The 25206-nt window shown below is 50.8% G+C and overlaps 2 protein-coding genes across 4 annotated transcripts in view; one reads left to right on the top strand and one right to left on the bottom strand.

Annotated features, from left to right (window-relative positions):
• On the top strand, positions 1-23193 carry Gprc5b (G protein-coupled receptor class C group 5 member B). Of its 2 annotated transcripts, none has more exons than XM_036190457.1 (4): positions 1-184; positions 10573-11603; positions 18708-18865; positions 22013-23193. In XM_036190457.1, exons 2-4 carry the CDS (start codon positions 10598-10600, stop codon positions 22058-22060), a joined length of 1212 nt encoding a protein of 403 aa, XP_036046350.1. In that variant the 5' UTR covers positions 1-184; positions 10573-10597; the 3' UTR covers positions 22061-23193. The 2 variants fall into 2 exon arrangements, with proteins under 2 accessions (XP_036046350.1, XP_036046358.1); XM_036190465.1 differs by having other exon boundaries at positions 2-184; positions 20106-23193.
• Positions 23118-25206, bottom strand: part of Iqck (IQ motif containing K) — a 118344-nt gene continuing 116255 nt past the window's right edge. For both annotated transcript variants that reach the window (XM_036190434.1, XM_036190444.1), the window contains one exon: positions 23118-23791. In XM_036190434.1, coding sequence (XP_036046327.1) covers positions 23736-23791 — 56 coding nt within the window. In that variant the 3' untranslated portion in view covers positions 23118-23735. The remainder of the gene's footprint in view (positions 23792-25206) is intronic.

The raw sequence follows: 25206 nt of genomic DNA, 5'->3' as shown, positions 1-25206 counted from the left end.
CTCGGCTGCTGCAGCGCGGGCCGGGCCAGGGGGCGCCTCGCGCTGCCGCGGCTGGAAAGGACGATGCAGTGAGGCGGGCTCGACTGGCGGGCGTGCGTGGAGCGGGGGCCGCGGGCGCGCTGCAGAGATGTGACTCGGGCCCAGGGCCAGCAGGAGCGTCGGCGCTGCGGGGCCGCGAGGGTCGGTGAGTGCCAGCCAGCGCGGGCGCGGGAAGGGCGCCGCAGGGACCCCAGAAACTTTTCCCGCCGTGGGCTTGTGAAGATCGGAAGGGGATCTGAGGCTCGGGCTTTTTCTGTTCTCCCTCCTCGGGGTGCATCTGCAGGGGAAGCTGTGGGGTTCGGGTGCCACAGTGCGGTGGGAAAGGAGCCTCAGAGAGCTGACCGAGAGTAAAGGTTTTGGTTTGGGGACTTTTATCGGGGGGCGGGGGATGTCCATGGACCAGATAGAGCGCCTAGGATCTGGGGTGACGACAGCCGACAGGCAGCTAGGAGTAAAGGGGAGCCCGGCCCTGTGCTAGTGACCCCTGTGAGGGGCGTCGCAGGCAGGTTCCAGCGGCCAGGCAGGGAGGGGGTCAGGGGTGCTGGCCATGAACTACGCAGACCTCGCCTGGGGAAAGGGCTGGCCTTTGGGGACGTGCAACCTCATCTGCCGCAAGGTCTGGGGGACCCAGCTTGCAGCCCGCAGTGGCCGCGCACTCTTGGAAAAAGGGGCAAGAGGGTGGGCACCACAGGGAGGCAATCTAAGGTTCAGGGACAAATAGTGGGCTCGAAGTCCAGGGGCGGCCTCATACGGTTACGGGGATTTCTGTCCCAGGTGAGGGCACTTGGACCTCTGGGGAAGGCAGCCAGGCTAAGGGTAAGGACTACCCGGTGCAGCACCCCCTCTTTTTAGTGGACTAGGGCTCGAAGCCCCACAAGGGCCCCGCACATTTCGAGGACCGGGTGGGAGAGGCAAGCCCAGACGAGGAGCCTGCACCCCGCCATAGCAGGCGGTAGCTGATTTAACAGCTTTGAATCGGCCCACCGACCTTGCCCCAGAGGACGCCCCAGAACAGAGGGCTCGTCCCCCTATTCTTGCTCCGTCAGACCCAGGCCTAGCCAGTTCCCCCCTTCTCTTGTTCGCCAAGGGGGCGGCTCTTTGGAACAGGGACAAAGGCCCCGGGAGTGTGGCGGGCACCGTCGTCCCCTCCTGGGGCCCCAGCACACGCGCCACATCGGCTGCCCGACTGCGCCAGGATGGGGGCACCTGAGCAGCATCCAGAAAGCTCTGGGGGTCCCCCACAAAGACTAGAGAATGCGGGAGAGGCTAAGCACGCTCCACACACAGAAGCACTTCAGAACGTTATTTCCTAAGTTTCTTTGGTGGGCTCTTGGGGCTTTGGGAATAACCACACTTGGAGTTAAACTGCATGCAAATAGCATGTAAATAGAATGCAAATTGGCATCTGTTGGTTGGAAATCCTCCTCCCGGCTACTTTTCTATCTCGACTGTGAACATTGTTTCCCTGATCCCTTCGCTTCTGCGTCTGAAAAGGGCCAGCTGAGTTGGAAGGGGGAAAGATGGGAGGGGAAGAGTTGCAGTTTGGGGCCCGGGCAACAAGAAAAGGGCTTTGTTTATAAAGACAGACTCTAAATCTTTACTGGGCTTGTTTGTGTGTTTGTTTGTTTGTTTGTTTGTTTTTCAATACATGTAGTGGACACAGAACCGAGTGCTGCGGAAATGCTTGTATAAAATGAATAGATCCAGATTGGGGCGGGGAGGGGGGTTAACTGCAGAGAAGTGGATGAAGAAACGCAAATAAATACCACCTCGTACAACACCTGCTGGGCCAGGGCTGCCTGAAAAATAAAGTGAACCAGGCTTGTGGTGCGAGAGGAGACATCTGGGGAATGGCATTTTTGAGTGGACTACAGCAGGGGAGAGGGGGGGGCTCCACTTAGAGGGCGATTTGGGGGCAAAGGGCATCCAGGCTGCAGAAGCTTGGAGGTGGGAATAAGCTTGGAGGAAAAGACACAAAGACCATTGTAGCCAGTGTGTGGGGGCGGATTGGGGGGATAGGCAAAAGGGGACCAGAAGCGCTAGACAGATCCTGGTCTTTGGAGCCATAGAAAGACATTTAGACTGTATTCTGTTGGGGGCCACTGAATCCTTGAAGGGTTCTCAGCAGGAGGCCACGGGGTGTGATTTTTAAAAGCTCCCCTGACCTCCACAAGGAGACAGTCAGCAGCTCTTTTCCTTCCGCTGAAGGGCAGCTGTGGTGCAGGCAGTCCCCGCTCTGGACCCAGCCTGGGGCACTGCTTTGAGCCCCAGAGAGCCCTGTGAGCTAATTGGAGGAGTGGCTTGAAGTTTTAAAGATCTACCTCCCACTTCTAGGCAGTTCTTATCCACGCTAGGGAGCCCCCACCCAGGGTCCAAGAGCTCTGTAGCATTTCGGCATTGAGCCAGCTGGGGATTCCAACTTAGTCACGCTCTCTCTCGTCTCAGAACTGCACCCAGAGATGGATCCTAGCACTGAGGTTCAGCCTGCCTAGGCTGCAATTTGCATTTAAATGATTGCTTTTATTTACAGGCTCGCTCGCAGCTGCTTTGCATATTCACGGCTCTCGGTTAGGCGCTGATGTTCTTGCTGTACTCAGTTACTAACCTAAGAAGGGTCTGTAAAGTTGAGAGCCCCAAAGAGGACAGTGTCTAGTCAGCACAGGGTAATGAAAATGATGACACTGTAACTTGGAAAAGCTATCAGAGGAAGGCAGAGACAGTGTGGGTCTGGGAAAGAGTTTAATGTCAGGAAACCTTATGATGGTTTAAAGCAGCCAAGCAGGAAACACACCTGGTTCCAGGGGAGTGGGCTGGGACAGTGAAATGCTGTGGAGAGAGACTGGCTTCCAGCCACAGTCTGGACTTCTGCCAGACCTGGGGTACAGCGGAAAAGCCTGGGGTCAGGGACTGGGAAAAATGGATTCCCACCTTGGTCTGTAGATTCCATGAAGCCGGTGGCCAGGCAGCTTGACCTCACTGCCTTCATGGTCCCAACAGGACAAAGGGTCTCTTGAGCAAGCACGTCCTGCTTCCTCTGTGCAAAGGGCTTTTCACATGGACCTCATGCAAGCAGCACCACCATCTCTACCTTACAAAGGAGACTAAGGATTGCAGAGTTAAGTAACACCAACGTTACTAGTGTGGAGATCTTGAAGTCTGAGGAGAGCGTAAACTGTGGCAGGTATTCAGCTGGGTACAGAGCTATGATGAATGCTAGGGCTGGGCAGCCTCCTACCCCCCCCCCCCACACACACACCTGCTCATTTTGCCCCCCCCCCCATATGCTGGTTCAAATTCTGCTCTCCTGCATGCCTGGTGTAGCTGGAAGAATGATCTCTTTGGAACCTTGCTGTTAGCCACAGAGCTGAGGGGAAGCTGGTCAGAAGAGTTTCTCAGGGCAGTTTGGGACATTTTGTTTTTCCATCCCCATGGGGGGACCAGAGGGAAAGAATCGTACCTCCCAGGAGAAGGCCCGGTGTGTGGTCTCCAGCAGCTTTGGCTCTGACTACTTAATAGCCATGGCTGGTTTCAGGGTCACTGGCCTGGTTCAACCTTGACAGTGAGGCTCACACTCAGGGCTCCTGTTCCCGTCCAAAGACGTGTCTCCTTCCCACCACCTCAAGGACCTGTTGGCTTTGGCATATGATGGGAGAGGCTGGAAGCCAGTGGCAAATAAACAGATGGGAGAGCCCCCCTCACGATGCCATCTCCATGACAACAGCCCCTCCTAGGAAATCCGTGGAAGAATTTAACCCCGCAGACAGTGGAACATATACCAGTCTGTTAAATTTCTCTACATTAGCTAGTGTCCTGCACCCTACAGTTATCCTTTGTGCACGTATGTGTGTGTTTGTGTGTATGTTCATGTGTGTATGCTAGTGCATATTCCTGTGTGTGCATGAGAGTGTGCATTCACGTTTGCTTATGGCTGTATGTACATATGGGGTGTGTGTGCATCTTTGGTCTGTGTGCTGGCTGGGCAAACACTTTACCCACTTGGCCACTCCACAGCCCCCACCTCCTGTTTTGTTTGAGACTGAGCTCAAACTTGAGATCCTCCTGCCTCAGCTTCTCAAGTGCTGGAGTCACAGGTGAATGCCACCATTCCAATAGTTATCAGTCCTCACCACAACCCAGTGATGTGGGCACTGTTATTACCCTCACTTTGCAAATGAAGAAACTGAGGCAAGAACAGTTAAGTCAGTAGCTCAGAGTCATAGTGTGCTAACAAGTGGTCTGGGATAGGACTTTTATTATTTATTGATTTGGACAATGCTGGGGGGTTGGACCCACAAGCATGTGCATACTGGACTATTCTTCAGCCCCAGGGTAGGATTTGAAACTGGGGAGTCTGACTCTGGCGAGGCTTGGGCTAGAACAGTTTTGCTACCCTGCTCACACAGAGTCCCACAGAGTTCTCATCAGTCTCTGCAGGGCCAGCACTCAGGGCAGTGGAGGGGACTGTTTCTCCACCTGCTGGGGACTTCCGGCTCCTCTGTAGCCAGCGTGTGTGTGTGTGTGTGTGTGTGTGTGTGTGTGTGTGTGTGTGTGTGTGGTAAATATGTGGGATGAGGTGGTATGTGTATGGTGTGGTGTATGTGTGGTGTGTGTGGTATGGTGTATGCATGTGTGGTGTTTATAGTGTGTGGGGGGAGTTGTTTTGCAGTGTATTTAAGAACACTGGAGTTGAGTCACATTTCTGAGTGCCTGGCTGGCAGCAAAGGTAATTAGTATGTGAGCTGAGGCTTGTGCATTCATTCCCATTTATCCTTTACTTCTTTTGAGGAGCCGCTGACCTCACCCCATGGGTTTGTTGCCATGGATTCATCCATCCCAGGCAGCCCTGCCTTGAGGCTGCCTCAGAACCTCTCTAATCTGGTATTGTTCCACGTAAGGATGGAGGTGGTAGGCAGCAGGTGGCTGGTTGAGCTGGGTGGGGCTTACCTGACAAGGGGCCTTTTAGATGGATGGGGTAGTGCCTGCCTGGGGCTCCTGCTCTGTTTCCTCACTCATCCAGACTTCTGTGTCTGAGTGTGGCCTGTGGGGCTGGGACAATCCAAGAATCAAACTTTGAGTAAAGCCTCTCAGACCCTCTTTTCTAGAAGAAAACACTGGCATGCACCTTTAGGGGCCACACGAGAGTTAGAGCTTGTCTCATTCACTCAGTGACTGAAGGCCAGAACAAAACAGATGAGGGCCTGGGGAGATGGTGGGTGGAGAGGAACAGACCCAAAAAATAAATAAGGGAAAACTGGGCTAGAGGGTAAAGTGCAAGCATGAGGACCTGAGTTTGGGTCCCTGTGGCCATGCACATCTCTAACCCTAGTGCTGGGAGTTGGAGAAGGGTAGATCCCAGAGGCTTTCTGGGCAGACAGTCTAGTGGGATGGACTCAGTGATATGCAGGTTCAGTGAGAAGCCCCGTCTCCAAAAATGTGAACAGTGCTAGAGGAAGACATCCAGAGTCAATCCCAGGCCAGGGGTATCTTCTTGGGAGAAGACAACATCACACACACACACACACACACACACACACACACACGACCCGTACAATGGAGTCAGGGGTCAAAAGTACTGGCATAGTGTATAGTGGGGCAGGGAGGACCTCTTGGAGATAAACCATCCAGCAAAAGTCACCAGTGACTCCTGTACAAGTTCTGATCTATAGAAAGCCCAGCAACAACAAGACACTTGTTTGCCTCAGGCTCCACTCTCCTGGCAGCATGTGACCTTGGCCAAGCAGCTCCTCTCCCTGTTCTGCACAGCATCATCCCCTGTGAGATGGGGACGGCCTTAGTCCTGGCCTCCAGGACTGTTCTGTAGATTCGGTCTGTTTATTTGGTTTTGAGTTAAGGTTTCCCAGTGGTGGCTCAGGCTGGACTAGAAATTACTCTATCTAGCCCTGGCTGGCTATGATCCTCTAGCCCCAACCTCCCAATGCCAGGATTACAGGCCACCCCATCTAGCTCCGTTTGGTAGATCCTTGGCTGTTACGATGTGTGTCAGGGAGCCTGGAGAGCAGTTACTGTCATTGTTGATTGACAGAAATAGGACCCCCTGGGAAGACTGGATGAGCCAGTGGCCTTGGCTTCAGTGGAGCCCCTTCTCATCCTATACATAGTTCTGTGGAATTGGGTGGCTGCACCCCATATTAGAGCCAGTAGTGAGCAGCTTGAGACAACTGGACTCTCTCCTTCGGTGTCTGGCCATGCTTAGTTTCATCTATATGCCTGGATTTGGGTCGAGAAGGGGCCATTCCTCCTAGGTTTTTGAGAACTTGTTGGCAAGTGACAGAAACCCAGGTCAAATGAGTTTCATTCAAACTATGTAGTTAAATTGGTTGCTGGTACCAGGCATGGGTGAGTCCAACTGCCTGCCTTTCTGTGGATTGGGACTCAAGCCCATCCCCCAGCTGATGCTCTGGGTCAGCCTTGCCCTCAGACAGGTTCTCCATGGGAGAGAGCTCTGTCCTCTCCCATAGAAAGACTCTAACCTTCGGACTATTCCGTCACAAAGAGAAGACACCCTGCCAGTTCATGACAGCCCTCCTTCTGATTCACCGCTCTATTTCAGACCACATGCCTATTTGTGAACCAATCACTTCAGCCGAAGAGTAGGACAGGGTCCAGATTGGCCAAGCCTAAGCGGGTGCTGCAATAGCTTTAATTACTAATTTAATTACTTTTCCTGTTGCTGTGAGAATAGACCCTGAGGAAGACAGGAGAAGGGGTTTACCTCAGGTCACAGTTGGAAGGTCCAGTCCATCAAGGCAGAGTAGTTAAGGCTGGACGATCTTGAGGCAGCTGGTCACACTGAATCCAGTCAGGAAGCAGGGGGAGATAAATGCTGATGCTCAGGTGACTTTTTCCTCAGACAGTCTAGGACCCCAGTCCACTGAACAGGGTGGCCTCCTTTTAGTGTGGGTCTGCGCCCCGCAGTTAGCCTGATCCAGATAATCCTTTATAGTCATGTCCAGGGCCTTGTCTCCTAAGAGAGTCCAGAGTCTGTCAAGCTGGTAGTAACCATCACAGATACATTGACTGACACAAAATAACTGATCAAAACAAAGAGATGAAAGGAGCATTTTGCTTTGTGGTTTTTGAGACTTCCTCATGGCAGGGGAGGCATGGCAGTGGCCATAGACCAGGACTTGGCTGTGAGATCTAAAAGCCATCAACTATCAAAGATAACTACTTCTGCTCACCAAGCCCCACCTCCTAAAGACCCCTTGATCTTTAAAATACCTCCAGCAGCCACGGACGTTTCCCACTTAACTCATACCAGACCCCCAGCTGGGAGCTAGGGCCAAAGTTGGGGTAGACAGGAGAGATGGGAAGCAAGCAGGAAGAATGGAGAAACCAAGTCTCAGTCTTCAGCCAGGCTTGGAAGGAGGAACTTCGCCAGAAAGAGTAGCTGGACACACTTAAAAACAGCCAAGTTCTTCTAAGCAAGGGTAGTGAGGGATAGGCCCAAATAAGACCTGGTGGGTTTCCTGGTGTCTCTCATCAGTTCTGACTTTGATATCTAAAACCAGTCTTCCTCAGCCTTGGTACTGTGGACTTACTGGCCTGCATCATTCTGTTTAGTGGAGACTGCTATTCACATTGTCTCTATTCAACCGATGCCCACTGTCCCTTGCCAGTTGTGACATCCAAATTTGCCCCTGGTTGAGAACCATCGGTCAAACGGTGTATAGGTAAGAGATGGCGGGGAAAAAAGCATTGATTCATCTTCCAGAAGCATCTTCCCAAACAGTATTTCCTCACTCCCAAGGGAAGATGGGATTAGCTATAAACAAAATTGCCTGGGGTGTGTCGCCCAGAAGTCTCCTAATGGGGTTTTCTTTCTACTGCCAATTCTTGAAAGGGATATTTGCTCTGGAGACCCTCCACCTTGTTATGAACCAATGACAGCTTGTTCCGTCCCATCTAGTTCTTAAATTTTGGTTCATAGCGTGTTTCCCTTCCTTGATAAGCGGTTCTCTTCAGAACAATGCCTCTCCAAATTGCACCCTGTAGCCATGTTCCTGGGGTGTGCCCATGTGCGGCACACACAAAACTTGCAGGGGTTGGCTGGTTCTTTCTTTCGACCCTGTGGGCCCCAGGGATCTAAGATGGACAGGCTTGGCAGCATGGGCAGCAGGCACCTTGACCGGCTGAGCCATCCAGCACAGTTTAGAAACATCAAGAGAGAAGCATTTTAATTTGTTGGGGTTCAAGTGTTCAATGTACAGGACACATAGCTGCACAGGGAGTCCCCGATGGAGCCTCCATGGCACTATTATAACTAGACTACAAGCTGATGGTCAATCTCTGGGGTGTATCTCTTCCCCTGTATTTACCTGAGTGGGGGTCTTGTTTAAGGAGTCCCTCTTCCAAGTACCTTCTGTTTGTAGCATACCTTCTCTGTGTAAGCATAGCAGACCACCCCACACTACCAGCCACTTTCTACACCATCAATTATTTATACAGTCGATGGCCTGGAGGCCAAGAAGGGACCCAAGATGCGCAAGGGATCTCTAAAAGAGAGGAGGAGAGAGAGGTGGTCAATACTGCATTTACTTAATGGAAACCCCTGGGGTGTCAGACCTTGTGCTGTGGGGAAGGTAGCTGGTTACAGACCTACACATTGATGGAATTAAAACCCCCAAACTAGCTTATTATGACTAGTAATGAGCATGGGACATAGCTGTGCAGACTGGCTTCTTGAAGGTCCAGCCTGTTTCAAAAGCAAAGAGTGGGTGTCCGTGGGATAAAGGGCCGTCTGGGTCCTGTGTGCCAACACCAGCATCTTCACCAGCAACCCTTTGTCAGGGGATTTCGGCCCCTCACCCAAGAGATATAGAAGTGTATAGAAGCTGGGTTGATAAGAGGCATCCTACAATGCATAGGACATCCCAAGGACAAAAAAAGACCTGTCCCAGATGCCAGATGTGACTTAAGGTTGTGAAAGCTTGGTCTCCTAATGAGTAAAAGATACTGGCTCTGCCTCTCTGCCTGTGGCAGCAGTCGAAAACAAGAAGGGAAGAGAGGAGAAAGGGAAGGAGAAAAGAAACAAAGTAGACAAAAAAAAAAAAAAAACAGGCTTGATTAGAGCTCAGCCCACAAGCCTCTGCCTTTGGGAGCTGCTCCGACCTTGGCCCAGTCTGAGCTGATGGCTCTGGAGAAGAGCTGGGAGTAGGGGGTGGGGTGGCAGTGTCTCTGCAGGGCCAGGCTAATGACATTGGCCTGCTACTCAAGAGGCTGAGGCAGGAGGTCCCCGGTGCAAGCCCTGCCTCGGCTGTGGTGAGTTCAAATCCAGCTGGAGTAAGGTAGTGTAACTCTACCTCAAAATTAAAATAAAAAATAATTTAAAGGGGTCAGGGATGTAGCCCAACAGCTGCTTAGCATGTATGAGGTCCTAGGTTCAACTATAAAGTTAGACAAAGAAAATTAAAATAGAGGTGTGTCCTAGCAGGGGAGAAGGGACTGGGTCTGGACTGTCATTGAGCATCTAGAACACGCGGAAGAGAGTGCAGCAGGCTGAACTCTCTGGCCTCCCAGGACAGGGACAAAAAGTGAGTTAGAGGGAATGGAGCTTCAAGAGCTCTTCAGGAGGAAGATGGGATGTGTGTGGGAGACAGAACATGAAAAAGCCCCTTCTGGGTATCTGCAGGATGTGCTCCAGGAGTCCCTTGGATACCAGCAGCCCTGGTGCCAGCATCCAGCTGATGTTCCAGGCCCTTCCATGAAATGCACAGTAGTCACACATAGCCTATGTCCGTGCCCCATGGATTTTAGGTCACTTACAATACCTAATACAAAGTCAACACTTGCTCTGTAATGTCTAGGTAACAGCAATGTAATGTGTTCAGGACAGACAGAATCTTTTTCTTGAATCTTCTTCATCCGAGCTTGGTTGGATCTGTGGGTGCAGCAGACTTGGCTGGGACCACAGACTGTACCACAGGTGTGAGGCTGGGAGGTTTTCCCCCTTTGCTGAGAGGGGTGACTTCCTGGAGTGTGGTTGTATGACCTGGGCTGAGTGTCACAGCCTTGAAGATCCTGTTTTATCACCTGAAAATGGAGGTCACAATTGAGCCTGCTGCTTCATAGAGCATTATGAGGACTGACTGAGCCCAGTTGGGGTCTGGAGTGAGTGGTCAGTAAATATTCTCCATTAGCCTGTGAGGATTAAAGGAGGAGATAAGGGCTGTCCGAGCACCTGGCTGGTGGCTGTCCCTTTAAAACGTCTCTCATTCCCTTACTTTGGAAGAGACCAGATTTACAACGTGGGAGAGAGATAAGGTGAGCTTCCATCTCACTGGTCCTCCAGCCACTGCTGATAGTGGCTCATGGCTACTAATCTGAGTCAGGGTTCAAGCAGGTGGCAGAGTGTCTGGAGAGGGACCTGGGTGCCTGAAGAAGGTCAGTGCTGTTATCTCCAGGGCCTGAAGGAGCCTTGAGGGCTACCAGGTTTGAAAAGGTGCAAGTCCTCAGAAAAGTAAGGCCTTGCGATGGATTGATCATTCTCCTTTAATTGTCCCCATTTTCTAGAACGTTCCTGGTGTCAGAGAGAAAGATGAGAACCCATCAAGTGTTCCCCTTGCCCCTGCTCCTGGTGATTGCCTCGGTGGCCTCAGAGAACACCAGCACATCCCGGGGCTGTGGGCTGGACCTCCTTCCTCAGTACGTGTCCCTGTGCGACCTGGACGCCATCTGGGGCATCGTGGTGGAGGCAGTGGCCGGGGCAGGGGCCCTGATCACACTGCTCCTGATGCTCATCCTCCTGGTGAGACTGCCCTTCATCAAGGACAAAGAAAAGAGGAGGCCCGTGTGCCTCCACTTCCTCTTCCTGCTGGGGACCCTGGGCCTCTTTGGGCTGACGTTCGCCTTCATCATCCGGATGGACGAGACTATCTGCTCTATCCGACGCTTCCTCTGGGGTGTCCTCTTCGCGCTCTGCTTTTCTTGTCTGCTGAGCCAGGCATGGCGGGTGCGGAGGCTGGTGTGCCAGGGCACAAGCCCAGCCGGCTGGCAGCTGGTGAGCCTGGCACTGTGCCTGATGCTGGTGCAGGTCATCATTGCCACCGAGTGGCTGGTGCTGACCGTGCTGCGGGACACAAAGCCAGCCTGTGCCTATGAGCCCATGGATTTTGTGATGGCACTCATCTATGACATGGTGCTGCTGGTCATCACCCTGGCACAGTCCCTCTTCACACTGTGTGGCAAGTTCAGTCGGTGGAAGGTGAACGGAGCCTTCATCCTCATCACTACCTTCCTTTCTCTGTTCATCTGGGTGGTCTGGATGACCATGTACCTCTTCGGCAACTCGAGCATGAAGCAGGGAGATGCCTGGAGCGACCCCACCTTGGCCATTACGCTGGCAGCCAGTGGCTGGGTTTTTGTCATCTTCTATGCCATTCCGGAGATCCACTGCACCCTTCTCCCGCCCCTGCAGGAGAACCCACCCAACTACTTCGACACTTCACAGCCCAGGATGCGGGAGACGGCATTCGAGGAGGACATGCACCTGCCTCGGGCCTACATGGAGAACAAGGCCTTCTCGATGGACGAACACAATGCAGGTAAAGTAGCTACTGCTGGGCCTGGGACGGTCCCTGGAAGACGTTAGCAGGGGCAGGAACTCCCAGACCCAGCAATAGACTCAACCATCGTGAGTGGCCCCCATGCTAACACCGGCTCAGCTCCTTTCATGTATCCTTTTTCCTCATGCCAATTGCCAACTAATTTGTTATAAAAATCCAAGGGGCAGGGCTGGGGAGATGGCTCAGTGGGTACAGTGTTGTCAGGGCAAGCAAGAGGATTGAGTTCGTTCACTCTCTAGAAGTCAGAGAAAAGTCAGGTGTGGTGGCACATCTTATTATAATTCCAGTGTTGAGGACATAGAGGCAGGCACACCTGATCTGTGAGTCCTAGACCCTAGTATCTCCAAAACAAGAAATGGTTTCTAAGAAACAATATCTGAGGTTGACCTTTTGCCTATACACACACACACACACACACACACACACACACACACACACACACAAGCATATGTACTGGGTCTAACAATGTTGAGCCAGGTTTCCTACATGGCTGCAGGATTTTGGATCTCACTTGAATCAGTGGGCACTGGAAGGCCAGGCCTCTTGCACACATACACACAGACAACACACACACACACTTTTGGCTGTCCTTACCTGGGAATACAATTTCTGCTTTCTAAACTCTGCCACTCCGGGCTGATCACCCAGCCATTTCCTAGCTCCCGGTAGGCATTTGAATTTGCAGCCTACGCCATGTGCTAGATGGAGGCAGGCCACCATGACAGTGGCCTCCTCCACCTGGGTCATCAGCAGTGTTCAAATCAGATCTCAAAGTCAAATGTCCACGTTCAAACCCTGCCTCTCCCACTCCCTGCTCTGCAACTTTCGGTAGATTACACGGCCTCTCTGAGCCTCGGTTTTCCTAATTTGCAAAATAAAAATAATGGGAGGGCATACTGTGTAGAGGTGTTACAGAAAGTAGCACAATGGGGACCAAACCCTGGTGGCACTGAGCATGGAGCTTGTGGGTCTTGGCTGAGGTCTCTTGAAAGGGGAGTGAGTCTCAGACACTCAGGGATAGGGGCTCACTTGAGTGGTGGTTCCCGAAAGGAGAGCTCAGAGGCAGGTTGCCAAAATAGTTGCATTTATAAGCTTGTCTCTACGACAGCCAGCCAGGCTCAGTCCTGCAGAGACCTTCTGAAGGTGTATGTAGAATGAACCCCAGAACTGGCTCACCAGGACAGAAGGCTTGGCATCCATCCACTCTTAACTTCCCTCTACCATCACCAACATCCCTATTACTTGGATAAATGTTCACAAGCTCCTCTGGGGTCAGTCAGAGAAAGCAAATTTGGTGGCAATTGGGGTGACATCTGAGTGACCAAGACTGCCTGGTTCTGCTCAGGGGTGAGGTCACAGTATGATGGAGGAGAATGTGGTCACCAGCACCCCTAAAGGCCTTGCTGTTGATGCTGGACAGGTACCCCTTAGGACTGCTTAAAGGAAGCTGGCTGGGTCCCACACTGAGCTTAAATAAGTGACCTTCCTCAGTTTCCCAAAGATGCCTCAGGGGCCCATCAGTAATAGTGAATCCCAGTCCTGGTGAGGCTTGATCACCTGACGTGGTCACATGTTGAGCACTAACTGTACCCAGCATTATTCTGGCTTCAGCCTGCACTAGCTGTGAAGTCAGTCCCCGATGTCTCCTTCATGATGAATAGGTGTGAGCTCCAAAGAATGGTGTTTCCTGAGGACTTACATCTAGGATGTGGTCCGTGGCAGACTGAAATTTAGCAACATTTCTCATTAGCAACATCTGCCCAGTTGCCAGGTACAGGTGTGAGCCATGCTCAGGAGCTGGTGCCTTTACACAGCCTTGCAAGGTTAAGTGTGGAAGCCCGGGGTGCAGCCTGCTCCTCCCCTGTAGGCGGGGAAGCATGTGAAGCCCTCGCTTCCTGTAGAGCCGCTCATATCCTTGTCATTCCTAGATGTAGTCGGCTTCCTTTACACCCCAACCCCTGGCCAGACTCATATATAGGAGGGATGCCAGCAGCCCCTCTCTGGACCGATGGGAAAGTCCCAGTGTGGCTGTGATCCAAGTTACTCTCTTCTTACATAAAGTTCGAGGCCAGGTGCCTGTGTCTGTAGAGATGTTGCTAGGGATGCAGCGTCACCTTTGGAAACCTAGAGACCTCTTCAAGGGGCTGTGGTGACAGAGGAGGGGCCTGGCTAGTCCTGGGGTGCTGGCGGCACCGCCTGTTCTTGCCGGCTGCTCCTGGAGGGCCTCCCTGAGGCCCTGGACTCCGGTGGACCTTGGAAGTAGAGGGAACAAACAGAAGTGGTTGTTGCATACTGCCGTGTCTCCTGGGGAATTGGCCCATGGCTCTGTCTGATTCTAACAGTACCTGTGCTCCCTCCCTGCCGCCGCGGCTTGAGGTGGTTAAGAACCAGTGGTTGAATGGAATGTTTGATTTCCTTGCAGTAAAGCTGGAAGGTCAGAAACACCCAAGCAGTAGTGTTTTAAAAGCAACAATAGATGTGACAGCACTTGCCTGTTACCCCAGGACTCACTGAGAGAGGAGAGGCAGGAGGAGAGTAAGTTCAGAGCTAGCCTGGGATACACACCGAGACACACAACTCCCAACAAAACAAAGCTACAAGTAGTCACCAAAAAAATACACCAAGTGCCATCCTGAGCATTTTATTGGCTCCCCTAAATTCATACAGTAGCCCATGAGATCTGTTCGGACACTGAGGTGTGAAGGGGCTAAGTGCTACCCTGTCTCCCAAACAAAAGTGGAACAGAACAGCACTAAGGCAGGGTGGTCCTTCACCCATCTACCCATCAGAACCACTTGGGCTGCTAAGGAAAAGCACCTGCACTGCCTCCTCCCTGGGCCCCTGATTAAGTCTGAGTCTGGGGTCTGTATAATTTTTTAGCTCTCCAAGCTCTAAGGTGTTACTGGGTGGAAACCCTGGGTCTAGGTGCTGGCCTGCCATGTGGTTTAAGTCAGTGTGATGGAGGCCTTTCTGGGGTCAGTAGATGGAGATTCCCATAGCCTGGGAATGCTGTGGAATTTTCCAGCAGGCACCAGCATTCACTTTTTGGTTCTCTGGCTGCTCTGCCCACCTCAGGCGTCCCTTGATAAACAGTACTGAGTAAGCACTCTTATCCATTCATCTTTCTGCTTTTTGGTCCACTAGCTCCTTGCAAAAGATGTCCTAGATATGAGTTAAATAATCTGCATTTTAAGTCTTGGCACGCCATACCAGATAGCACCCCAGAAAGGCAGGCTGAGTGCCCACTCCATGGTTGCATTGCAAGACTCTCCCTAAATCTTCAGCAACCTTGCGTGTTGTCAGACTTAAAAAAGATGTTCTTGTTTGCTTGCTTGTAGTGCTGAAGTTGGGATACAGAGCCTAGTGCATGCTGGGTGAATGAGCTCCATCTCTAGCAGCCCTTATTACCTCTACCTCCTCCTCTTCTTCTCCTCTTCCTCCTCTTTTTTTTTTCTTTCAACTTTTAGACTATCAAAAATATAGATCCAATAAAATCACTTGAGACCAGGCAGGGCAGTCCTCAAGACAAAGCTCACACAGAGAATATCCTGGCTGGACTGGCCTTTATTCTAGAAACTCTTGCTTTGCTGGCCAAGGACCATCTGGGCACACTCCTTTGCCACAGTAGGAGCAGCTGTTGGCACCTTGCATGCTGACTTCGGCCAGTATGTATTTTAGGAACCCGGCACCATGAGGGGCCTTACCCTTGGAGTGGCTAGTGCCCAGGAGCCGAAATGTCCTCCTGCACTGGGAACTTCTGGCCAACCTCTTGGGCTCTCTTCTCTTGACTGTTGGTCCCCTGAGGTGTCACGAGATGGAAGGTGTGTTCTCCAGGCTGCACTGTGGCTCTAGGAAACTGGAGTGGTCTTTCTCCCAATATTTCCTTCCATCAGCGAGACCTCCATATAGATAAACTTAGCTGGAGTGTGCTCCTTAGTACCAATGAGGCATGAGGTAAGTGCTAAGAGATTCAAATACACCCAGAGATGTCACACTTCAGATCACATCTTAGAGGGTGCTAACAAGGCATACCAAACACGCACCTTTCAAAGGCACATGTGTTCCCTCTTTTGTTAGGGACCCTGAGCTCTAAGGTCTTATTAAAGCCAGAGGCTTCTTAGACATTTTATTTACTGCTGGAGACTCCCAGTGAAGTGTGGGGGAAGGCATGGCTAACTTGGCCTCACTTGGAGGGCCTGCATCAGAAAGAGTTGGCATTTGACCAGGGAGCTTATACCTCTGCGTACCAACTTGGGAATAACACTCCCTGTTCTTCCCCTCTGCTGTGAGTTGCATAGGATCAGCTCTGGTACTAGTCAAACCTCTAAGACTGGTTACTAGCAATTTTTTTTAACTTATTTAAAATTTTTAAAAATAGAATTTGAATGCTAAATTAGTCAAACAAATAAATGAAAATCCCAAATGCCCGAGGTAGCAGGCTTCAGGAATGGTTAGATTTAAAAACAAAACAAAACAAAAAAAAAACCTCAAGTGAGGACTAAACTCGACTCCTCCCCATCTCTTGGTAGAGGCATCACAGTCCCCCAGTAGCTCTGACCTTGCCAGGAATCCCAGGGGGAAAATTTTTTCCAGAAGGCTTGAGAAAATCCCAGAGTTACTTCTGATTGGCTCTGAATGTCCTTCCCTGAACCAGTGTGTTCCCAGAGATGGAATGCCCTGATTGGTCAGGCCTGTCACAGGCTGGACCCTGGAGCCCATTCTGAGGGACCTAGAATGCCAACGGTGCACAAAACCACTAATAGCTTATGCGGGGAGGGCCCTTGGGACCATGGGTAGCACGAGAGTGGAGCTTCAGTTCCTCTGAAGAGGGTCTGTTGGAGTGGAGTCCCCCACCTGGACTGGGCTCTGCCCTGCCAGGGAAGCAGCTTCTCCCTCTCGTGGAGTAGGAACAGCCACTAGCAAAAGTTCGTGTCTAACTGTCCCCCGCTTCCGCTGCTCCCCAGGCAGGCACATGCCCTCACTCAGCACAAGGAACTGCTCAAGCCTTGGAGATGCCGAAGCAAGAAAGGCTTCCTGAGTCTCCCTAGGACTTGGTGTCTTTGGTCCAGTTTAGGATGAGCTATCCCAGCGTCACCGGACACAGCCTGCATGCTTCGAACCAACCGTAACGGTTGAAGGAGCATCTGGACCTGGTGTCGTGGTTAGGCGCAGCCCGTCTCTGCCAGGCTTTCAGTGTGGGCTCTGCCAGCTCTGTGACCTTGGCTGTGGTACTTGACCTTTGTCTGTTGTAAAGGAAACAATAGCATCTGCGACACTATGAAAACCGACCCTTTCTATGTCACTGCTCGAGGCACCTGGCCCTATGGGACTTCTGTCTGACTCTTGCCCCAAATAGGTTGTACAGCTCCCAAGCTGTCTTGCTGCATTTCCTCAGGGAAGACTTTTGAGTAAAGCCTTTCTCTAGCCAAGCAACATTAGCACTTTCAGTGAAACTGCAGATGTCATCTTACCCTTAAGATTTCCATCCATAGCTGGGCAGTGGTGGCACACCCCTTTAATCCCAGCACTAGGGAGGCAGGGCCAAGTGGATCTGTGTGAGTTCAAGGCCAGCCTAGTCTACAGAGCGAGAGCCAGGACAGGCACCAAAGCTACACAGAGAAACCCTGTCTCAAAGGGAAAAAAAAAAAGATTTCCATCCACTTGTGGGGATGCTGAGGATAGAGCCTAGGTCTCAGGGGTGTTAGGCAAGGGCTCTGCCACTGAGCCAAAGGCCACATTTTAATTAGAGTGCATCATTTGGTGAGTTTTAACAAATGCACTGCAACCTGGACCCACCTTGTAGTATGACACAGATGGTTTCACTATCCTGAAATGGTCCTCTTGCCCTCCTATCTATTCCTCCCCACGCAGCCCCTGACCACCACTGACAGCCTTTACTTTCTGTCATTGGCATGGTGTGAGGAGCTCTCACAGGCTGCCTCCTTTCACTCAGAAACATACATGAGCTTCTCCTTGGCCTTTCAAGTTGGTTTTTCTTTAAAAGGGGGAAGCTTAATATCTTGGAAGTGCCAGCACCTGGGGCTGTGGAGATGACGCCGTCAGTCAAGTGCTCACTGTACAAGCGGGAAGATGTGGGCTTTATCCCCAGAACTACTGTGTGATGCTTGCTTGTCATCCCAGAACTGGGGAGGTGGAAACAGGTGGATCCCTGGGACTCCCTGGCCAGCCAGCCTAGGCAGTGAGACACTGTCTCAAAAAAAAAAAAAAAAACAATGCACGGGCTAGAGTATAGTTAAGAGAGTTGATGCTCTCCCAGAGGATGAGTCCACTTCCCAGTACCCACATGGGGTAGCTCATAACCTCCAACACCTTCTTTGGCCTCTGAGGATACCTGCTCAAATGTGTGTGCATGCACACACGCATACACACACACACACACATAGACATAGAGTACACTAACTAGCTGGATGTGGACCCCAGCACTTGGCATGTGGCATCAGGAGGATCAGGAGTTCAAGACCATCCTTGACTTCCGAATGAGTCTGTCGCTAGCCTGGGCTGCCTTAGATGCTATCTTTAAGAAGGATGGCAACTCAGAAACATCCTGCACCTACTTTAGAGATAGAGTACTAACTCTTTTTGCCATCATTGCTTCGGATCCTCTATTCCTATTTTGGGGTCATTTTCCAATGACGGCAGTCACTGTCCTATATGTTTTTAGCAGTCCCCAGCTCTGCAGCATCCAGAAATAGGGGCTGCTTTTAACTGATACGGTGCATACAAACCTGTACATATGTGCAAAAGAGACCTGACAGCACAGAGGTGACTGCCACCCCTCCTGGCTGGAGCTGTTTGGAGAGAGCAGGACTCATAAAGTTCCCAACCCTCCTGAGACTGGAGAACAAAGCCCCTTTGTGACTTTTGTTTTGAATCAGGCTTGTGACAAAGAGGAGGAGCCACTGCGGTGGGTGGATAGAGGTACCCAGAGGGGAGGAGCTGGTGGTTGAAAAAAAAAAATTCTCCCTCTCTCTTCCTCCCCCGCTCTACCCCTTATCCCTCTGTTTCCCTCCCACCTCGCTCTCCCCCCCCCCCATGTTGTCATCCTGGAAACCCCTTCCTCAGCTCGATCAGCAGCGGGCTTTTCCAATGGAAGCTTGGGGAAAAGATCCGGAGGCAGCCTGGGAAAGAAACCCAGCGGCCTGGGAAGCCGACCCAGTGCACCGTTCAGAAGCAATGTGTATCAGCCAACCGAGATGGCTGTCGTACTCAATGGCGGGACTGTAAGTATCAAAATATGATGTCTGGGCAGGAGGCCTGAGAGCATCCAGCTCCATGCATGCATGCCTTCTATCTTTGTCTGGCCCCCTCAACCACCTTTCTTCACATAAGAAAAACCCGCCCACACTCAGAAAGCCATCTGTAGATGCCTACCTACAGCTTGGGACTCTTTACCTGGTGGGTTTTCTTTTTTGAGCACAGTGCCCCAACCCTCTCCCAGGAAGGTGACTAAAGAAAAGCTTCCTGTGAGGATGCTCTCATCTTTGCTGACCCTAGCTTAAGCCCCCTGGTCCCTACTCCATCCAGTATCCCCGGGCTGGGTACTGGGTTCCCCCCACACACACTCCAATTCCCTAAGAGACATCCTAGGAGATTGAAATTGTTTCCCTCAAACACCAGAGCAGCTATACTTACCTGTTGCCAAACAGACCCACAGCAGAAAGTGTCACCTTTTGCTTTTTGCCTCTGTTGGAATGACTGTTTCATTCCAGCAAAATCCAAAGAGGCGCTCATTCCTACATCTCCTTCCAGACATAGCTCTGTGCGTCTCAGAAACAGTGCATGAGCCAGTTCACACGGACACATTTGATTTCCATTCTTCATTTTGTGCCGATTCCATAATTCAACCTAAGCTTTTGTTTTCTTTCTTTCTTTTTCAATAGACCCTCGGGGATGGTCTTTAGTCCCTGAGGGAGGGAATTTTGATTTTTCTGGCCTGTGAAAGCTCTGGCTAGTATCTAGTTCCCTTGGCTTTGAACAGGCTGTAAAACAAAAAGAAACACAGATTTGTGTTCTTAAATCCCCTTACCACCTCCTGGGCTGTTTCTTTGTCCTGGGGCCAAGAAAAGCCTGACTTCACCGTGACCACTAGTCTTCAGAGGGGCAGCCCACGTGTTGTAATCAACACAACCTGTCCATCATTCTGAAGCCCTCCTGGTTCTTTCAAGGCCACTGCAGAGAAGGAAACAGGAGATTTACCAGGTGGCTGCTGTAGGGTCTTGGGGTGAATTCAGTTCAATGGTAGGACTCGTCATGCCCAAGGCAAGTCATACTGTCCTCGTCACTTCTTAAAGCCCTGAGTGAGGAGTATGTCCCTGAGGGTGGGTGACATGAACCTCCAGTACCTTTCTGGGGATGACTCAGTCCCCCAGCCCGCCCCAGGTAAAAGCAAAGGAGATTGATGCATCGGTTTCTAACGTTGACTTTGCAAAGTTCTCAGTACTTGCCCTTACGTTATTCCAGATCCCAACTGCTCCGCCATCTCACACGGGAAGACACCACTGGTGAAAGACCTTAAGTTCCAGAGAATAAGAACCTCTCTTACCGATTTTATTCCCTGGCTATGTCTTGCTTGAGGGCGAAGTCAACAACCATGGCTGAGACAGGCCACTTGGAAGCCAGGAAATCTGGGGATTTCGTGTAAATGTGACATACAGATGAACTGGAAAGCTAACAGTGTCCGCCCTCCCCTATCCTGCCACACACACACACACACACACACACACACACACACACACACACACAGACACGGAATCGTCCTGCAAACTAAATGAGAGCTAACTGCCAATAGTCTTAGGCTCATTCAGAGAAGCGTGGCTGGGAAACTGTTTCATCCAGCGGGGGCAGGACAGAAAAGAATTCACAGTTGGTGTGCCAGGCTGATGTTGGCTTATATGAGGGGTTTGAGCCAGCCTGCCACCCCCTCCCCGAGTGCTGGTCCCCAGGGAGGTCTTTTGGAGATAACTGTGCCCTTGGGGTTAGCTCATGGACCCTTCTCCCTGGCTGGCTTGCTTGGTGGCCTATGCAGTTCAGGAGACTTTAGGAGGTTGTGGCTGTGATTCCAAAGTAAGGCCCAACTGGACGATCCGGTGGGAGTGCAGGATGCCCAGAACGTGCCAAAGAGGAGAAGGTACTCTAGACCTTGAAGCGACCATCACATTCAGGCAACCACTGATTCATCTCTGGGCCTCTTGCTCTACCTAGCAGCCCACTCACCCCTCCCTTACAGAGTGAGAAGTCCCCCTTCCACACTCCTGTTCCACGCCCTTCCCGATTTCATTCCCACATTCATTTCAGAAGCTCAGCCAGGGCCACTGCCTTGAAGCTTCAGGGGAGTCAGGCTGAAAGGCAGGACTTTCACAGTGTCCTACGGCTGAGCTCCCCAGGGATGACCTCTAGGATGGAGAGATGGCATCCTCGTGTCCAGCAGCCAGTGACTTCTGGGGTACTTTCCCTGGGTGTGGCTAGAAGTCCAGGATAGAGTGAGTTCTGTGAAGGTCTCTTGCTGCTTTCGGAGGGTTTAGAGAACATTTTAATCTTGGTTTTCCGATGGTTCTATGAAAGTGGCCCTCTTCACAGCCGTCATCTGTCATGGCTTCCATCTGTCCTGAGCAAGTCATTCCTTTGTCACTCGGCATCTCCCGCATCCCCGCCATTAAAAACCTGTGTTCTCTGCACTGTTTGGCCAGGATAATCTCTAGCAACCTTTCCATGCTGAGAGTGTGAACCTGACCATATGGACTGTACAAACAAGGGTAGGGCCACTGCATACACTCTAATGGCTACATTGCTTTTTCTACAAAAACTACCCATAAGCCTTTAACCTTTAATGAAAGCAAAATTTCAAAGGTTAGTGTTTGGGGGTGGGGGTGGGGACTGACCTCCTCTTAAGCCAGTATGTCTGAGCTGAGTGTTTTAATAAATCTGATTTTTCTCAAGCCCCCAGTCTCTGCTGTATCCCCTCCCTGCCCTACCCTATCTTTGCAGAGCCTTAGGGAGATGAAGCCAATCTGGCTAGTGCTTGGCTCTCCTGCAAGTTTTCCTTACAGTTAGTGCATCACCATGCATGGGAACCAGAAAGCATGGCACCCAAAGGTCTCCCCTTCCCCACTTCTGGGATGCCCCACCCCCATTCAGGGCATGTGCTTGCTTTCAGAGAATTTGAATCAGTCCTTTATGCCATCATGTGGTGGGCTGAGAACTTAGAAGCTTGAGAAGGGGTTGGAGGGAAAGAAAGCCAGGGCTGCGTGGGGCTGGAAGTTCTTGCATGCACTACCCAGCCTTCTGCAAAGAAATCTCCAAGCACCTCGGGCGGGCAGGTGACAAACCGGGCAGGTGACAAACGTCAGTGCTCCGCATTCTTGTGCCAGGAAGTGGCTGCCCACCCCCGCTCTCTGGAGTCCTTTGGAGCTTTCTGATGTCACCAGTGACTTGGTCTGCAAAAGCCCCCCTTGCAGAAGGGAGAAGCTGACATGATTGATGGTTTTCTCTCTAAGCTCTTTGTTGTCCACGTATAAGGTGAGCATCGTGCCGATAGCTGTGCAGAAAGCAGCCTTTCTGCACTGTAAACACAGGACCATTCTGAGCCACAGGAAACCTCACTTAGCGAGGTCTTTCAGTTTTGCTTTTTTTCCTTTAAATCTTTCCCACCCCAATAGGTGATTGCGCTTCTGGGCTTTGTTTTATCTTGGCTAATTTAAGGTTCAGGGTGGGCTGAATGTTCTTAGACAGGGGTGGAGGTTGGAGCAAAGGGAGAAGGGAGACGTCCACTATTTTTCTGATGAGTTCAAGTTCACCTGAAGAGGACCACAAGGCAACTCCACCCAGAGACTATGCAGCCAGCTTCGGACGGAACGAGACTGAAGGACAGACTCCCATGGCACCTGTGTAAGAGTGGTGAATGGTCTAGAAAGTCATCTGTGAATAACCCCAAGCTGTAAGCACAACCTAGGGTGCCGGGGTAGTAACGCCCTGTTGGGACTACGACAGTTCCTCTGTCTCCTAAAGGAAAATTCCACAGTGTTCTGGAGTATGTTGCCAAGGTGGTGGGACAATGGCAGAGGGGACAGGCTCCCATGTGTCAGCTGTTCCCAAGGTCAAGATCTGGTTGGTGGCCACCCCACCCCCACACAGATGAGGTCAAGGCCAGCAAACAAGTACAGACAGGGTGAGAGGAGGTGTCTTCTGAGTTTGCCAACTTGAAAAGTAGAAGAGGACGCTGGCATTTACACATCCAAGGATGTAGCAACCATGTGAGCCGATGAGAGCCCCTGGCAGGTGCTTTTTATTCATAAAGAGCTATGGCTCATTTTTTTGATAGATAATATATATTTATTAAATGTATTAATGTGTATTTTATAATGTATCCTCACTCTTCCCCCACCCTGGCTGACTTGCATACTTATAAACAAAATTGTTTGGGAAATTTCAAGACAATCAGTATGTACATATAAATATCACAGATTGAAAAGGTTGTTAAGCATGGGCAGATAGGTTTTATTTTCAAAATGCTGTTCTTAACAAGAAAATAAAGGCTTTACTATTTACCTAAGATGTGTGGTAGCTTGTCAAACAGTCCAATACTACCAAGGAGGCTTTCCTGTGTCTGGGGCCTTTCAAATGAGAGAATCCTGTTGAGCAGCGGCCACAGACAGATGAGGACCATTAAGTTAATAGGACGCTGCCATAACACTTCTGGGTCTTTGATGATGGAAATCATTTGCAAAGACTATCTCTTCCTGAGCTGGAAACACAGCTCAGTTCTCAAGCCTTGCCTCGTGTTAATAATTCGACAAAACCAAGACAGAACTAACTCAGAGATCTGAGATAAATTAAAATACGGGCCCTGGCGAAAGTGGGAAAACTGGTGACAAGGACTAGCCATGTCAACTGCTGTGGCAGCTCAGAAGGGCACTCCTAACACAGTAGAGAAGCAGATGGAAAAGTAGCATTTGGGGTAAGGCAAGAAGCTAAGGGACACTTTCCTAAACTGCGCTTAAGCTCATCTGCAACAAACCCAGCCTGTGTGCAAAAGGTTCTGTGTCCACCACACTAAGGGAATGTGCAGTTTGGGCGTGGAGTGACTGGCATCCGTTAAGGAGGTGGCGCAGAGGCAGCAGGCACTTCCTCATCATCCATTTTACATTTCACTGCAGAGAGAGGAGAGAGTCGGGGTCAGTTTACACACCCAGACAGACCTGACCCTTGGAAACTGGAAACAGTGACGATGAGGACAGGGTCATTTACAACAAACCCCACTGAGCCCCAGCACGGTTCTGGCCCCTCAGACACTGGGAGGAACATAGGTCCACTGTGTTCCAGGATTTCACCTGAAGGCGTGAAGCCACTACTTCCCACCCCCTCAGTTCATGGCAGTTTGGAGTTGAGAAAAAAGATAGAGGGGGTGCAGGGTGCATTGTGGGTTAGCGTGATGAAGGAAGTTTTACTAAAGATAACAGATTCAGCCCAATCCATTACCTGGCACCATTTCATTAAAGGGGAGTTAGCTGGACCCAGAGCATCGCATTCTGTGTAAGAGAAATTAATCCCAAGAGATAAGATGCTGTCCCCAATTATGGAAACCCAGCCTCTGGAGGGGGGGAAATTCTTTCAGAAAGAACTCTCTTTTAAAAATGTGTTATTACTAATATTGTTTTGTGGTGCTGGGGATGGAACCAGTATGGTAATATTTTATTTGTACTAAAATGGTTAATAAATAAAGTTGCATTTCAATACAAATAAAATATCACCATAAACCGGGGCTTGCTTCATGCATGTTTAAATAAGCACTCCATCACTGAACTATATCCCCACTGCAAAGATCTTCAATTTGTGTGTGCCTGAGGATGCACATGTCTTCAGGCCAGCCTCGGGTGTCGTTCTCAGGTACCACTGCCTTGCTTTTTAAGACGGGGTCTCTCATTGGCCTGGAGTTCATGGGGAAAGCAAAACTGGCTGACTGGAAAGCCCAATGGATTCTCTGGGACTACAATCCCACTATGGCCTGCAGTTTATTACATGGGTTCTGGGGATCGAACCCGGGTCCTCATGCCAGCACTATAAGCACTTTACAACTGAGCCATCTCCCCTTCCCACCTTCAGCTGTTAAATGTCTGCCTCCTGTAACTATCCTCCTGGGTTAATGCCTGAAAGATTATTCTTGAGTGTTCATGTGCCCTAGTGTATGAAGTCACCATGGTTCTAACAGGAACTGGGGTTTGGACCATTACTGTGTAGCACAGAAGTCTCAGCCACAACTGCCAGTCCACGCAGAAACTTAGGGCACACATCCACCAGACATGGGTCATTTCTTGATGGCAGTGGTGTGAGGCTTTCTGAGATCAGCCCAGCTCTTAGCTCCTCTACAAGTACCTGCTGCGACAGGGTCCAGGGCAGATTCCGTTAGAACATCCTTGCCTTCTGGCCCATCTTGGCTAGGCAGAAATCTCCCCAGGTGCCAGACTGAAAGGTAATCAAGGGGTCCCCCAAATCCTTTCCTCTATTTCAGTCACTGTGATGAAGCACTTGGTTTTTCGAACTATAAATAATAATTATACAAGTGGGC

Source organism: Onychomys torridus, chromosome 1, assembly GCF_903995425.1.
Source record: "Onychomys torridus chromosome 1, mOncTor1.1, whole genome shotgun sequence".
In the NCBI taxonomy this organism is placed as follows: Eukaryota; Metazoa; Chordata; class Mammalia; order Rodentia; family Cricetidae; genus Onychomys; species Onychomys torridus.
This window is presented reverse-complemented; position numbering and strand designations above follow the sequence as displayed.

Bases quoted from the DNA above. Each gene is read 5' to 3' on its own strand.
- Gprc5b (XM_036190457.1), top strand. From the start codon at position 10,598: ATGAGAACCCATCAAGTGTTCCCCTTGCCCCTGCTCCTGGTGATTGCC. The intron at 11,604-18,707 runs GTAAAGTAGCTA...CCCCTTCCTCAG, and splicing joins GATGGACGAACACAATGCAG to CTCGATCAGCAGCGGGCTTT. The intron at 18,866-22,012 runs GTAAGTATCAAA...TTCTTGTGCCAG, and splicing joins TCGTACTCAATGGCGGGACT to GAAGTGGCTGCCCACCCCCG.